Genomic DNA, 17575 nt, shown 5'->3' with positions numbered 1-17575 from the left:
TTGTCTCAATTAGATTACTAGTACCAGAAACTGTATCACATTCTCATACATGACTGCATGAAAACTCCATACAAACTAAGCACAAACATGAGCTTACTTTCATGGTGGAGAAGATAGAATCTTTGAAAAATTAAGAAAAGACAAAAAACCCCTAAAACCTTAACATCTCTAATTCCTCTTCCAGTGACCTGTAAAGGTTTAAGAAAGCAGACTAATCATCATTATTTACCCTCTATACTGTGTAGGTCCTGATGGGAGCAGCAGACACAGCTCATTTAAGATTTTCTTCTAAAACCACAGGATATCCTCTAGTGCAGGGTAGAGCCAAAGAAAATACACCTTGTCTTTACGCCAGGTTTTTTTTTTTCTCTAAAAAATTGATATTCAATAACAACTACTTGAATTAATCGAAGTAATTATTCATATTCTTTTAAGCATAATTTTTCCAATCTCCACAGAGGGAGAAATAATTCGAATCAGATTACTGTCTCATATCCTTGGAAGCTCTTATCTATAACCTAACCTAGAAAGTGGTCTGAAAGATGATAAACAAGAGCTGAGAAATCAGAGCTGTAGAATCAGCTGTTCCTTGGAGATAGCTGCATGAAGAGCCATGGCATCCAGAGCCTGGCTTCAAGAAGGCTGCCTCTCAGATGCCCACCTGTAGTGTTGAGGATCACGGCCCTTGCTTAATGTGGACCATCACAGCAACCTGGTAGGAAGAGCTCAGTAGCAGACACGGATGCTGTGGTGTGGATAGGAGGTGAGAGAACAAATGAGTAATTGGATTTTTATAACAAGCAACCAGGGCCTCTCAGTTTTTTTCAAGGTTCATAAATTCCTCAGGAGAAGTCTATCCACTTCATGGGCTTTTCAATCTCACTGTGATTTTTCAGGTCGCCCCTTCTATCAATCACGCCCTAATTGTGAGAATTATTTTTATAGATCAATTAAAAATTGGAAAGAACCTCACAGTTATTTCATGGTTTTTAGAAGAAATTAAGATCTTTTTTCTTTTTCCAGAGCTGAGGACTGAACTCAGGGCCTTGCGCTTCCTAGGCAAGCACTCTACCACTGAGCCAAATCCCCAACCCCGAAATTAAGATCTTTTAAATGTAAAACCATAAAATGTTTTGTTTCATAATTCTTTTTGTAGGCTGAATATCCTAAAAATTAGAAGCATTTACCATTGTAGCTACAAAAACTAACCTACAACACAATAATTGTCACCAGTCTGTTGCTGATTTCTAAGGTTCAAAAACGTCATGAAGCAATGTGGGAAGTTTCTGAGCCCCTGTACACTTGTATTGGTTTCTTGCACACACATGTACTGGTTTCAAGATAAGCCTTTACTTTGGATATTACTATCTCCAGTTTCTAGATGCCAAGATGCAGACACAAAGGAACTTGTCTACACATAGTAGATTGTCATCCAAGATGTTCTAGCAAATGACTATAGATAACAGGATGTCTGAAAGGCACTGAATCAGACTTGAATATTGACACCATTACCAGGCAAGTCTCTGGCCCCTGGGAACACTATCTGGGCAGATGTATGCAGCCCATCTATGAAAATTAAGAAAACAAATGAAGGTCTGCTTAAGCATAGGGGAGGTTTTAACACATCCCTCTTTCTTATCCCTAAGCCTATGATTCTAAGCTTTTAAACACCAATGAATTCCTCAACAGCTTTGTAGCCAGCAAAGCCAGGTTCATGACATGGCTCTCTACTTAGACAATGTCAGTGAACCTTTTTGAATTTGTTTCTCTTTCTGCAAAAACAGGAATGATGGTACTCTCATGCCATGCATTTATTTAGCTTGAATGAATTTCAAGTGTTTGAAGTCCAGGTCCAAATCTCAGCTCTCGGTAGATCTGACCCACATTAGTGTTGCAGACAAATGAGTTCAGGCTGAAAACAGAATCACCTTCCCGCAGAAGTAGCTGAGGAGAGGAGGGTCATGGCCATCTTCATCTAAATATCAGAGGGGCCATGGCTAGGTATGTTCAGTTTGATTTCATGTGACTTAGACTGTTCTCCCAAGGAAAGACACTGAATGAGTTGAGTCTCCCAGCACTGACAATTCCTGTAACATATATGCTCATATGCAGGGTCATGTCTCATAAATCTTGGTGGTCAAGAGAGCAAAAGAATGAGAGCTTAAGAAAAAAAGTAAAGTTTAAGAGAGGAAATAATGATCAAAACAGGCCTAGAAAGTTTATGGGTATAGGCAGTATCCTAGTGAGTTTTGTACTTGGCAATTCTTCTGTAAACTTTTAGTAAGTGTGCTAAAACGTGACAGTGTTTGGAGACTGTGCATGAGACTCTCCAGATTACTGCATGACCTCAGATCCTTACAGGGGAGAGCACAGAGCTCAGAGAAGGAATTAGTTCTGCACAGAGCTTTGAAAGCGGTTCACATAAATACCAAGTACCATTTGAGGACCTGTGACTAAGTGCAGGATATCCTGTGACTGTCCCATCCCTATATAGTTTTGCAAAGTGCAGATATAATCATAGCTGTTTTACCTATGTGGGGGGAACAGAGAACTAGGCATGATCTCCCCAAAGCTACTGTTTGAAGATTTGAGTTTGAATTGCACACAGATTCACTTGGCTCCAAAGTCCTTTTTTAGCTTTCATCCGCACCACCAGCATTCTTTTTTTCTTTTCTTTTCTTTTTCTTTTCTTTTCTTTTCTTTTCTTTTTCTTTTCTGCTATATTTCAGAATTGATGGTAAACACTTTCAATACTTTGAAAACTCTTGTCTGGTGTTTCAGGAAGTGACTTGTTAGAAAAGGAAATCTATTGTGGTATTTGGTCGCCTGTGCCTGTGAGTGTCCAGCTTACACAGAGGGCTACAGAAACTACCATTTCAAGTTTGGCTTGCCCAGTGCTCGCTGGTATCAGTCAAGGGCTTTATAAAAAACCTTCAACCAGGGATTAAATCAGCATCTAGAGAAAGCTGTAAGCACTTGGCTTCTCAAATATTTCCTACCTCAGTATATTTGGAAACTTCTTGATATGACACATTTATTATATCTGTTCTTCAGTTTCTTGTGCTCATCATTTACCTTATTTTAAAAATGAGTCATATGTTTTTAGAGATGAGAAAAAAATGGAATGAAGAAAAGAATAGAATTGATATTAGATCCTCAGAATGATCTCAAAGTTACAATAACTAATGATTTAGGGTCTGTAAAAGTCATGTATTTCACACTGTATTGTTTGTAATGAATTGTAATGAACTGAATACCAAGGCATCTGCTGTACTGGATGTTAAAATATTGACGGGGAGGAGCACATTCCAACCTTGGTGTTATGTGCGTTCAAAGCTGTCAAATTCTTTGGAGAGGAACATACTTTACTAAAGAACTCATAAACTGCTAATTTGGAGCAGCCAAACACATTTGCTAATATTTTATACTCTCCTCACTCTGAGATGTGTGTGTGTAGGTATGTATGGGTGTGTGTATGTATGTGTGTGAGTCTGTGTGTATGTATGTGTCTGTTTGTGTATGTATGTGTGTATATGTATGTATGTGTGTGCATGTGCATGTGGCTAGAGGTTGAACTCAGGTCCTTGCACATTCTATGACAAGCATGCTTACCACAGCTGTTGTTTATAATTTCATCACAGCATGTAAACTGTGGGCAGGCTTTTGCTTTTACCACTGTGTTGGGCATTACTATGACATCATGTTGTTATTTTGAACAAACAAGTTTTCCCCTTTAAGAATCAAGGAGCTAGCTCTCATCTGTATTGTTAATCTCCACAAGTCACCTCTTACTTAACATCCAAATTTAGTATAACCTAGGACTGATTACTTCTTAATGTAGAAATGTCTGATCCCATTCTATGAACTTAAATACACACTGCACCTAAGTTCACAGTTACATCATTTAAATGAATCATAGTTTAGCTTCAGCTAAACTACAGTGGCCATGCAGTGAGCTAGATGGCATTAGACAGATGCTGGAAAGAACACCCACATAATTTACCTAATTTTGTAATACTCATTTGTGTAGTTATTAGAAAAAGTAAATGAAACTCAAATTAGAGAAGACTTTTTTTCTTTAACTTTTGTGCATCTGTGATATTGGGAGTATAAGATTGATATTATTGATCAAAAAATGGGTTTTGGAGCTATAGTCACCAACAGATTTCAATTTCACATGCTACCCCTCCTGTACTACCCTGGAAGACTGAAGGTTGGGCTATTAACTTATATTCCCTGCTGTTCCTGTCCCTAAGTAGCTAGAGTTTGAGCTTATCCATCAGGGAACTGGAGAGTGGGCCTCTATGGCACTTCTGGCTTGAACAGAGTTAATGGTCCTGGATTTCCTCTCCCTCATTTCAAGCTCTCTTCTGAACAAGACCAGCTCATGTCCACCCACCCACTCTTCCCCCCACCAGAAAAAGTAGAAGAAAATCATAATATTGGATTTCAAAATATTCACTGTGTGTCAGGTGTGGTGGCCTACAACTGTGATCCAAAAAGTGTGGAAGATGAAGCAGGAAGAATATTGTCAGTTTTTGGCTGGCCTAGGGAACAGAGTGACACTGTACCTTCACACACACACACACACACACACACACACACACACACACACACATGGGTTTTGATTCACTACTGTATGTGTTCTTTGCTTCAGATGCTTGTCATACTTTATCACATTGTGTTTTTTCCCTATTCACATTCTAGTTTCGAGACTCATCCTCCTCCGAACCATGAACAATGCCACTTCTGATCCCTGTAAAAACCAGAAGAGAAGGTACTTCATGAGTCAGCAAATGAAAATTGAAAATCACTGAGACTGATTGCACCATCCCATAATCCTAGCTATTAGAGATGCGGAAACAGGAGGATTGTAATTTTAAGGCTTTCCTGGGCTACAGAGTGACGTTAAGGCTAGTTTGGGGAATTCTGTGAATTCCTGTCTCAAAATAAGAAGTAAAAAGTGGGCTGGGCAGCATAACTCAGGAAGCATGCTTACCTAGCACTCACAAGGTCCAGGTTCAGCACCTCCTGCCTTGAGACAAAAAGAAAGTCTACTTCTTTTCCTGTACAATATCATTAACATGTTTTATGGTGACAGTGGAGGATTCTTTGGTTTTATCTCAAAGGAGGGGTCACCATCCCATGATTGCTTTTCTGTATTCACTTCTTATACACTCTTCTCCATGACCATCAAGACGCAAGCCCTGGGTCTGTATTTTCTGAAGGCAGAAAAAACCAACTGAAATATCTCCCTGACTTCCCTTCTCTGTGATCTGTGCAGGTGGTTCGGCCTCAGTGGATGACAGACAGACAGACCAGCACATTCACTCAGTGCCAGACAGTGGCAACTCGGCAGGGTTAGATGAGAGGTATGAGTCTGCCTTCGGACTGCTTTATACGTGAGACCAGAAATGGAACCCAAACCAGCAGGGAGAGAAATGCTGTTCACTTTGCCACAAACACCAAGTAGAACACTGCCTTGAATGTTCTGTCAAGGTTAACTATTCCTGTAACCAAAGGCATTCTTAACAAAGTGACACACTCTGTCTGTGGGAGGATTTCCACAGATTTTAGAAATACACTGGACTGAGGAGGAGAGGAGAGCTAGGGGCAGACTATTTATTAGGTGTGCGCAAGGCCCCAAGTTCAATCCTCAGCACTTCAGAAATTCATCAATATCCAATCACGTATGAAATGCACGTTAGATATATGGGCTGAATGCTCTCTTCATGGTGACTTTCAGGACTCCTCAAACAGCCAGTGAAAAACATCTGTGCCCCTGCCTCTGCCCTCAAAGATTCTGAGCCAACATATCTGGGGTGGGCCTATGCAGCTGTATTTCATAATGTACCCCACAAAATTATTGATTCGGGTAAAGTTAAGATTCATACAAGTTCCTAGATTGCTTATTCCCTAAAAAAGCCAATGTTTTGTTTGTGTTTGGTGTTATGTGTCTCAAGTACTCCTAACTTTGGATACAGCAGGGACAGGGTAAGGAACAAGATGGGATCCGGGCAGTGGTGGCACACGCCTTTAATCCCAGCACTTGGGAGGCAGAGGCAGGTGGATCTCTTTGAGTTCGAGGCCAGCCTGGGCAACAGAGTTCCAGGAAAGGTACAAAGCTACTCAGGGAAACCCTGCCTCGAAAAACAAAACAATAACAAAAAACAAACAAACAAACAAGAACAAGATGGGTTCACCAAGGAAGTGATGCACACATATTTCAGAACTGGAAGTTGGTAGAGCTAGCTAAACATTCTTGAACAAGTGCCACATGGTTGGGGCTTGTCAGGGCTTTCTGAATAGCCCTTACAAGCAGCTGATATGTACCTTACCAATATGAACCAGAGATACAAGAAAGATCAGTGATTTAAGAAAAAAAAAATCACAAAACCTCATAAGCTTAGGATTTGAATTTGAGACTCTTGTCTCCCATACAACATAATTTTCAGAAAGAAAGAAAGAAAGAAAGAAAGAAAGAAAGAAAGAAAGAAAGAAAGAAAGAAAGAAAGAAAACAGAAAAAAGGAGGACTCAGCAGTTTTCCTCTGAGACAGGGTTTCTTGGTGTAGCCCTTGCTGTCCTAGAACTCACTCTGTAGACCAGGCTGGGCTCATCACAGAGATCTACCTTGCTGGGATTAAATCCACCACTGCCCAGCCACTCAGTGATTTTTAGTATTTGTGGGAAGAGGCATCAAGAACTGCCCTGAGATGTCTGAGGGCAGAGTCTGATGTCTCTGATTCTGTGTCTGAGAATGTTTTAAAAATGTTTTCTGCTGGGATTTTCAAGACCTAGGTCTATTGTACTTCCCTTTGGGTTAACCTGGCAGAGGCCCAACAAATACAGCAACACCTTAAATAAAACCAATGTCATCTTTGAATTGAATCCAGTCTGAGCCCCAAGGACTTTCCTTTGTTGTTACTCAGATCCACACATAGTGCATCTCCATACATCGGGGTACCTGCACCTCTTAAGTCCTTCCTCCATGGTGCATGCTTAGTATGTAAGATTTATGACCTAAGCCATGAGCAGAACACCCTGACAAAAGTTTAATAATTAGTCATTCAGGCTCAGTATTCTCATGGGTTGTGTGGGAGCAGCCTGGGCTCTGAGCCTAGAAACACCCTTGACATTATACAGTGTGGGAAACAGGCCATGTCTTGGCTGAACACTTTCAGAGCCATGTGACACAAACCCTATGAGACTTGTTAGCAGAACTTAATAACAAATCTTATCGAATAAAGCAAGTACAAAACAGGAATTTGACTGGAGTTAGCCATGCTATTCTCTGATTATTGGAGTTACATACCTAAACACACATTCTCTAAGATTATGTCAGTCTTTTGTGTGATAAATATACAACATAACTGATTTTTAAAGTGTTAGAATTACTATTTGTCCTCAAATATTCTGTATAAGCATTCCTTTCTGTTCCTCTCTCATTATTTTTTTCCCTCAAACTTACAATGAAATGTGCTTAGCTATGCCTTCAAACTATCCCATAAGATCTTACTCTCTTCTGGAACCCTGATCTTCTCAGCCTGTGAGTCACACAAGGTGCCTAGTACATAGTAGATATGGATAAGAATGAACATTGTCAGCCTCAGGAAAAAAGCATGGGGATTGCAGATAATCATATTAACTTAATAAATCCAAGAAAACAAATTTCACATTCTTTTTCACTTCTGGCTTCTAGATTTCATATAAGTACATAAGATCTTATAAACAGAAAACATGACAGTAGAAGCAACTGCCAGATGAACTGAGGACCAGTAGGTGGGGGGTGTGTGAGAAGGGAAGAATGGGAGGAGACGCTCAATATGCACGCAGTGTATGTTTAGGCAAACCAACATTGGATGGGTAGAACTGGACTGGTCCACGGAGGCCAAGCTGCTCACAGCAACCCTCTGGCCCCAACACTGGCAATCCTGCACTAAGCCAACACTGACAGCTGTCAGAAAAGCATAGCAGTTGACACGGGGACAACACTTGTATAAACCAGAGACCAGGAAGCTCATGTCTTCACTGCTACCTAGCCTTGCTGTCTCCGGCAGGTGATCCATACAGAGTGCCTGACTTTGGCTTCTTCCACTGCAAAATCAGAATTTACCTGCCAAGGAATAGGAAGCTAGCCTGGATCTTTTATTTTATGTTGTGTGTTATGTGCATGTGTGTCTGTGTATGCTGGCATATATGAATGTGCATGTGGAGGCCAGAGTTTATGCCAGGGGTCTTTTTCAATCACTTTCTAACTCTTTGTTTTATTTTAATTTTTTGAGGCAGGGTTTCTCACTGTTCTGGGGCTGACCAGTGAGCCCAGAGATCTGCTGTTCTCCAGTTCCCCAGTACTGGAAGTGCAGGTGTGTGCTATCACATCTGACCTTTTGTCTGGGTTCAGATGATCCAAACTCGGGTCCTGATGCCTGTGAAGCAAGCTCTTTACCTACTGAACCATATTTTTAGGCCATAGATACTTTTTATAAGGTCTCCAAACTATGGTCGATCTTTTTTAGTCATATACAAACAATATTTTGGACAAAACACAACTTAATTTGAAAGTGTTGTGACATACAGGTGTGATAATGGACTGATAATACTCATCAGACTTGAATGAATTAAATATATTATGCTACAGATTCTTATTATTACTTTGAACACTCTTACTTACTTGATGAAGAACATCCAAGACTTTTCTTACCTTTGGACTTCCGGTCATGGTATGACCTGCCTCTGTAATGAGGAGTGTCCAGATACAAGTTTTCCAGATCATCTTGCCAAGACTCTGGATTGAAGTGCTTAAGCAGATCTTCTACAGTATCGAATTCTGCAATTGTTTTGTCCAAAGCATCAGCAGTGAGTGTAGGGTCCGTTACTGATGGAGAGTGATAGGACACCTCCTAAGAGTGACATACAGCTCAGTGTACTTAGAAAGGGTCCATTGCTGAAATATAACTATCATATAAACATTCTGAAGGAACACAGATAGAAACACAATATATCATTAAAATATTATACCATGGCAAGCTGGCACTGAACTGTTATATTAACTCTAATACACAACATAGCATGTGCATTTATGGACGGCAAAGCCAAGAAGATCACACAATGTTCAGTTCATTTGAGCTGAGATAATTTCAAAAGATATAGGCTAAGTAGAATACAAAAATTGACATCTGATTTCTTTGTTCCTAGTCCCAGATCATCCATATATTAATTAACAATAGAATTAAAGTCTAATCTCCTTTCAAGCAATTCCTGATGCTATGATCTGTTCTCTCGTGCTGGGCTCTGTCCCATTCCCTTTCCACATTACTTCCCATGGCAGATGCTGTCTGAGCTGAATTTGACTGCACTCTGGAGACATTCTGATTTTATATCTGGCACTTCAACCAACTTATTTACTGTCAACAAGATAATTAGCCCTAAAACTGGCTCTCTTAACTTATGAGAGCAAGGTTCACATGGGAAGCATATTAAAAGGAAGAAAGTGAAAAAACTGCTCTAGCTTAGCAGTGACCTCAGTTTTCATTAGGAAGGTCTCAGAATATTATTTAAATGATGAACACAGTACCTTTGAAAGTCCAAAAAGGGACTATGTATTTTGCCAGAAATAAAACATTCTCATGTAGTTTCTAAGCACTCCACTAACCCTTGTACAATCTTGAGGTAAATAAGCCATGAGTCAAACATTTCTGTGAAAATTCATGACCCATTAACAGGGAAATAGGAAGAACTCAGCCTCAAATGAACATCTAGACATCTTTAAAGAAACTATCAAACAACTAAGGTCTCCCCATGGGTAAATATTTCCTATCAGTAAAGGGAAGTGGAAATTAATGAAAACTTGCCTTCTTAAAACTGAACAGTAGGAGACAAATAGAACCAGCATCAGAGCTTCCAGCCACACACCAGTGCTCCTATTCACTGTCCTCCACTCACTGTCCTTCTACTCCTCCCTCTTCAACACTCACGGCTCATAGGTCTGTGAATGACTCATGATCCCTCACTTTCAGAGGACTGCACCCCAGTTGGTGAAACTATAGTCTAATGAAATCATGGTATGGGTATGACTCAGGAGCAGTTTTCATTTATGCTTTGTGGGAGGATTGGGGAGATGTGGGAGCTGGGAAGTGCCGTAGGGACAGGAGATAGATTGGTGACTATGTCCCTTTTTAGACAGCCCTGTAAAAATGAGACATCAGATGTTCTCATCCTTTCCCACCATGGGCTCTCATTACCTGTCTAAGGCCACACAGGTACAGAAGCAATTGTTTATCTGGTCACTTGTCATTTGTCATGCATGACTTAAGAGGGATTTGTTAATAGTTTGAGTCAAGATAAAGACACATTCTATACTCAGCTTGCTGATGATAAATAAAACTTCATCCAGGTGCAGTCATATTGCTTTCTTCATTCTTTTTTGTTAAATGTCTTACTTTTATTTATTTTATGTATATGAGATGAATGTTTGCATCACATGCATGCATTAATATGGATCACATAGACACATGCCTGGTGACCACAGAGGTCAGAAAAGCTTCAACTGGAGCTATGATTGTTTGTAAACTACCACAGCGAGTACAGGGAACTGAACCTGGGTCCTCTGCAAGAGCAACTTAACTGTGGAACCATCTTCCTAGCCCCTGTTCCTTCAGTTATTGACAGGCTAATTCTTTAAATTAGGTGTGTGTGTGTGTGTGTGTGTGTGTGTGTGTGTGTGTGTGTGTGTGACATAAGCTGAATTCTGATAGAGACACATGCCTTTGTCTTCTACAACTCTCTTGATACTAATATGCTTGGGGTATATGACACTTATAAGTCAGACTGTAATTACAAGTCTCCACTCCCCTGTATGGACAACTAATTATTTGCTCCATCCTCAGTGGTTCATATTCACCATACAATTAAACTTATATCACAATGTTTTTCTAATAACCCACAAGTCAAAATGAGTTGACTAAAATTATAAGATTGGCAGCATTTAAAAGCTTTGAAATAAAAGTAAGACCATCCACCAAGCCACTGACACACAAGTAGAAGCTTCCTGCTACAGCTCTTGGAAAAGTGGCTGCAAGATGCATTCTCAGATGGCTCTCAACAGTGCCTGGAGTGTTGCTGTGTACACAGACATTTCTCTGAGAACAAACTCTTAAGGGACTCTCAGTCCTGGAACAGAGTTGGGGTGAACTGAGAGGCCAGACTCCCCTCTAACACTGAACTGGGGAGAAAATTCAAACCGCACATAAAATTGAGACTTGTCCCTCTGTATGAGATCTGTGGGTGTTTTCCAGGTTTCATTTAGGGAGCTGACAGACAAAGGATGATAATTAAGAACACATTAATAAACCTACAAGAATATTTGCTTCTGAAGTGAAGATTTAAAAGTTTTGAAAGAGCCACTTACATGTATCTCCTTCAGCTGCACCATACATTTGGTTGCATTGAGCTTCTGTTACATATTTATAAAGATAAATTAGAATGTTAAATTAAAATGTTAATTGAACTAAAATCACCACAAAAGCATGCCTACTGCATAGAAAATAACCTCTGAACTAGTTTTAACAAAACAAAATATAGTTGACATAGAACTTGCTAGTTGGTCTAGTGATCCCTCACATTACTACTCTAAACAGATCTAAAAAGCATGAACAGTTTTCACAGCGGAAGGTTGACAGCGAAGGAGGAGGGTGAAAGAGAGCAGCAGGGGTGAATGAGAGCAAAATGCACAGCGTCTATATAGTATGTATCCCTGAAACTCTTTCTCCCTGTATACTACCGAAAATTAATTGAAACAACAAACAGAACATTTGGTTCTTTTGCTCTTCCAATAGGGTTAAAGCCTCAGATCTTAAACCAGAAGTTTTCATTAAATATTGACCAGGACTGAACATTGCCAAATATTCCAAAGGGATAAGCCAGTCTCCCCCCCTGTTTAAAAGCCTGGGTTCTGCTTAATTAGGTAAAGGCCATGTACACTGTTTCCGCCCTGCACTTGGAGCAGGAGTAATCAGACCACCCTGAACCACCATGAGTAAGATGGAAAAGAAGCTGGAGAGTCCTTCAGCCCTCAGCCCTGTCTTCAAAGGCCACTGGTGTATCCTCATTTGTCATTAGCCACAGGCTGATACATGCCCTAAGGAACGCCTCCACGGTGCCTGCCTCGTTTTGATGTCCTCCACCTGACAGAGTCACCTCCACTGAGCTAAGCACAGTGAGACTCAGAACTCTGTTCCTGTCTAGTCCCTAATGCACTACTGGTTTTAACTTTTTGATAATTTCATACACGTATGGGAAGTGGTCTCACTGAGCTTCTATTATATATTTATGAGGCTAAATTACAATGTTAATTGAATTAAAGTTACCTGAATTTTAATTCCTTCCTCATCCTTTCTCTTCTAACTCCTTCCCTATTTTCTCAGCACTTTTCCTCCCGATTTCATAGGCTCTTAAAAAACAAAGAGTGAGACCATTGAATAGCTTGATCTGTTTGGGAGGCATCCAGTCTGTGGGACCAGGATCTGTCCTTAGTGTATGAGCTGGCTGTTTGGAACCTTGGACTTACACAGGGACACTTTGCTCAGTCTGGAAGGAGGTGACAGGACCTGCCTGTACTGAATCTACCAGGTTTAAATGAATCCCCAGGGGTGCCTTGATCCTGGAGGACATGGGAATGGAGGGGAGGGCCTGGGGGAAGGTGGGGGTGGGGGCGGGAGGGGGGAGGACAGGGGAACCCATGGCTGATGTATAAAATTTAAAACACATAATAATAAGGAAAAAATTATTTATTTAAAAAAAAACAAAAACAAAGACCGAACACCCATCCAGTCCACTTGGTGCCGCTGTGTATTCTCAGGTGTAGGAAAAGCCACTCTGTGGGTAGCCAGTCAGGGGCCACGGTCCTCAAGAGAACTGACTTCCCACTCTCCTGAAGCCACTGATCACTCCTCAGCTAGGGGGAGACTCCACGGGCCTCTCCACCCACAAGGGACTTTGTGTGGTTTGATCGTGTGCAGGACTTGTGCATGCAATCACAGCTGCTGCTGGTTCATGTTTGTGGTGCTTTATCATGTCTGGAAAATACTCACTACCTCTGGCTTTTGCAATGCTCTTACTTCCTCTTCTTCAATGATCCCTGAGCTCTTGAGGCACAGGGTGTGTATATAAATTGATCAACCTCATCGGGGATTCCAAAAGACACAGAATGCAGACTCATTGAAACTTTGCCATCGAGGCAAACACATTGCTTCAGTGAGAAAAAATAGCATTGGCTTAAAAACAGCAACACTGACTCAGCCACATACATGGCCCATGTTAGACCTACAGACACTTGCTCACCATGCTTAGGCCTGGCTCAGAAGAGCTTGGCTTTATTATCTTGTATTTTATTACTGCCTAAGTTCTACATTCAGGATTGGTGAAGGCAAGATCTATTCTTCCCATACAAAGCAGATAAAGAGACAGGATCCTGAGAAATGACTAAATTTGGAGGAAACAAAATGAGACAAGAACTGTTTTACAGCTGCAGGGTAAGATGTGCGTTATGTCCCACTCAAAGCACTGTGCATGGCTAGTTTTCACGTAAGTCATCTTACTGTAAACACCGAGATGTTCCCAGCCTGAAAAGACCCCTGAAAATGTAAGCATTAAAGAACAGCCAACAGGGTGTGTTCCTGAGAGAAATGGAGGAGCTCAAACTACCAGAGTTCTTAACACAGTTGAGGTCCCTCAGAGGCTGACCTGATATCGTCCAGCAGTTCACTGGCAACAGATAATAAATTACTCACAGAGACAGAGCTTGTGACTGATTCCCAGTTGGTCTCTAAGGCTGCTTTAGGTTGGAAATCTTCCTGGAAGGTAAAGACACATCCATGAGTAGTAAGTCACCCGTCTGTTCAATTCCCTATGCCCATGGTTGCAGCATCTCAGCATTCTGAACCTCATCCCGACTAAGTGAAAACAGGAACAGGACTCCACTATTAACAAGCAGGTCACTGTTTCTATGAAGCATCTGTCCAAAAGAACCCGTTGCATTCTAAACGTGGACAACTGTGCTAACGTTGTCATATAAATATAGGAGAAATAGAAAATGTACAGACAGAAGTTCAAATTCAGCTTGGCCATCTATTGGTGTGTGACCTCGAGTGACCTTCTGAGCCTCTAATTCTTCTCTTCTCCATCTGTAATGGGCTAGGGAGTTTAAATTGCAGAGCTGTTTCAGGAGTTGAATGTTGTAATTATGTAGTTATAACTGTCATTTAATAAGAGCTTAATCCAGAGAAAGAATAATTCTTGTCATTTTTGATGTCCATTTGGTTTAAGCTAGGTTCTAAATCATGTTCAATTCCACCTGCTAAGCCAGTCATCAACAGCAATGATCTTTTCAAAGATTAACCTCTAAAGGCTGTCCCAGACTCCATTAACAAATGTCAGAACGAATGGCACGGAGAAGACCGTGACTGGGGGTCTGACAGCAGGCAGACACAGAGCCAGCCTAAAAGAGTCATCTCCAACAAGAGCAAGAGGATCTGTGGTAGCTACTGCCCTCACAGGAAGCATTCTCCCAAAGGCACACTTATCTTCCATCTTCATGCTACTTTCATTTTTCACTAACATTTATTACTCTAGCACTAGTAAACCACACACACACACACACACACACACACACACACACACACACACAAGGAGACCTGAGTTTAACATTTTTACATGTCACAAGGAACTTCTGCTAAAATAAGTCATCCTGGTAATTTCTTCCAGACTGAGTTGAGTTTGAGGCATTTTCTGACGATGTTAAGACATATTCAGTGATTCAAGGCTGAAAGCTTATTTGCTTAAGTATGCTTACTGAATGAGAGCTGAGAATAAGTTCTAAATTTCATTTGTACCATGGAGGTCTTTTGAGTGGTCATGATGACATTAATTTCTGTATAAATGTTGGCATTGAAGAAATGTCAGCTGCTTACCTAGAGAGAACTGGATCACATATGAGCTTAGGAGAAGGCAACTGGCTATTGATCATTGACCATTATTTTAATCCAACCTCAGTGTATAAAATGAAAGAAACAGCAAATATGTGAGATGTGGACACAGGGAACAGAAAGGACCTATAGTAGAAAGATGCATCCAAACAAGGGAAGACTGTGGCTTACAGGAGCCTCTTGGAAGCAGATGAGCAGATGGCACTGGGAGAGAGGCAGGGTTTTTGTGGGAGATTACACTGCTGGGTATGTGAGTATGCTTTTGTTATTACTATACCCACATATTCCAAACTGTCCTTAATAGAGAAACAAAAAAAAATTCTTTAGTTCAAAGTTTTGGAAGTCCCCAAAGTCCAAAACTTGGCAGCCATGTTTATTAGGCCTCAGGCAAGGGCCTAAGGGCAGGTGATAAGACCCTGAAAGCCTGTGTGAGAGGGAGACAGCACATCTTGAAACAGGAAGTCCAGAGGCTGGAGAACTACATTAATTAATCCCAGGTGGCCTAAGGAAATCACATGAGGCCCCAACTTTTAAATTTTAACTACACAATTGTCACCAGGAAAACAAGCTGCCCAACACATGAGCTTCTGGGTTCACACTCCAGCCATACCCAAACCACAGTACCAGGCAAGGCAATTTGTAGATCCTACAGTTTTCCTTCCACTTGTTCATGGAACATTTGTGAATTACCCACTATGTCAGAGTGTAGTCTCTAAAGTGAGGTTGATAAGTAAGACACCACTTCTTCTCCCAAGGACCTTGAAATCATTAAAGTCATCTGAGTTCTTTGCTATCACTCTGCTCAGTTAACTGGAAGGTGGCAGGCAACTGTACCTGAAGAGGAGGTGGGGTTAGAAAATTTACATGTCAAAAGACCTGGAATCTTACATGGTAAGTAGGTTAGTTCCTAGAGAAGGCTAAGGAGTTGAGCATGGTGTCTGAGGTACGTATACAACATGCAGGTAAGAGCAGTCAGAGGAAGCTTCCTGTAGACAGTGGATCTCACCAGAGACTTAAACTTGAGACAAATTTGGGAACTCTCCACACATAGAAGACAACAGAATCAAGTAATTGATTGGAAGAACAATGAAAAATCCAGAATGGCTCTTTTCAAATTTCAGAACTAGACACAGTTTTAGGATTTTCTAGCCCAATTTCCTCATTGTTAACAACTTATAAACAATAAATGTATTACATGTAATCTCAGGGGGACATGTGGCAGGCTCTGGGATATAGACCCATTTGGGTGAAGCTAGAGCCATCAGTGGAAGCTGTTGAGTACTCTTTCCTGTCACCATTGCTGGCTTAGAGAATGTGTGGGCAGAAAAGATGGAGCTGTGCCTACAATGCAACTAATACAAGAGCAGAAACAAAAGCAGTGTGTGGGTCTGGGAGGTCTTCCTTCCAGAGGATGGCAATGCCTAATGAATTCCATGATTCCAATCTATTTTCTCATATAGATACACAGGTATTTTGTTGGGTAGGGAGATCACTCAGTGCATAAATCACCTGTCATTCACACATGGGGTTTGGGTTTGAATCCCTAAAACTCATGTAATACCAGGTATGGTAATGTGCATCCATAATGACAGTGCTCCTGTGGAGAGATGGTAGGAGGAGGCAGCAGAATCCCGTTGAAGCTCAAGGGCCAGTAGCCTGGCATCAATTCCTGAATAAGAGACTGTCTCCAACAAGCTGGAATGTGAGGACTGACTCCTGAGGTTGTCCTCCGATTCCACATCTTCACAGTAGCACTTGCTCAACTACTCTCTCTCACACACACACACACACACACACACACACACACACACACACAGAGAGAGGGGGGAGAGAGAGAGAGAGAGAGAGAGAGAGAGAGAGAGAGAGAGAGAGAGAGAGAGAGAGAGAGAATGTATGAGGCTTTTTCAAAATATAAAAAGGCTTTCATGTGTAAGTACCTAGACAAATGTTGCACAGAGAATTTCAAGTTTATTCTCTGTGTGAGTTACAGAATTCCAGTCAGAAACTGTAATAGGAATAAATGATAAAATAATTTATACTTTCCAGATAAAATACAACTTCATCTTCTGTTAGTCATACAAATATGAGACACTTAAGAAAAGCCAGGTTCTATGTTAAGCTTGCCATAATTTATTTATAAGTGACATATTTAACATGGACTTATGAAAGGGAACAACATTCTTTAAGAGAATAAGACACTGATCCTCCCAAGTTTTAGATCTGAAAGAAGAATCTTGGCCTTGGGGAGAGGGGATGGATACAATTTCTAAATACATACTGTGTGATCATTGTTCATGTCCTCCACTAAAGCACCCCATCAAGTCCAAGATACTAGCAAGCCTCTGGACTGCCTTACAGGACTGATTGAATATTCGTGTTCTGGTGGTAGCCAGCAGGGTGCTGGAATTGCATCAAACCACTGCAGGCCTCTGCTCAAGCTGTTCAGTGACTGCTTTCCATGCAGCAAGTACCTGAGTCTCCTGTCTGTAAGACCTCATTGCTGTGTCCTTCTCTCTGACTTGAGGTTCTGCTTTTTTTTTTACTGATTCCATTATGTCAGCAATGGCCTGGCCTTCTTAGGTTCCTCAGATAG

General features: G+C 41.0%; 1 protein-coding gene across 5 annotated transcripts in view; it reads right to left on the bottom strand.

The window, feature by feature from the left end:
- Pdgfd (platelet derived growth factor D) overlaps positions 1-17575 on the bottom strand; it is a 225821-nt gene that overhangs the window by 18636 nt on the left and 189610 nt on the right. For 3 of the 5 annotated variants that reach the window (XM_036191666.1, XM_036191669.1, XM_036191670.1), the window contains 2 exons: positions 13789-13851; positions 8703-8901 (listed from right to left, as the gene is read on the bottom strand). In XM_036191666.1, coding sequence (XP_036047559.1) covers positions 8703-8901; positions 13789-13851 — 262 coding nt within the window. Of the gene's footprint in view, positions 1-8702; positions 8902-11408; positions 11454-13788; positions 13852-17575 lie in introns of all 5 variants that reach the window. The other 2 variants (XM_036191667.1, XM_036191668.1) reach the window with 1 other exon arrangement.

Source organism: Onychomys torridus, chromosome 7 (assembly GCF_903995425.1).
Source record: "Onychomys torridus chromosome 7, mOncTor1.1, whole genome shotgun sequence".
Taxonomy (NCBI): domain Eukaryota; kingdom Metazoa; phylum Chordata; class Mammalia; order Rodentia; family Cricetidae; genus Onychomys; species Onychomys torridus.
Note: the sequence above shows the minus strand (reverse complement) of the source record. Positions and strands in the feature narration are given on the sequence as shown.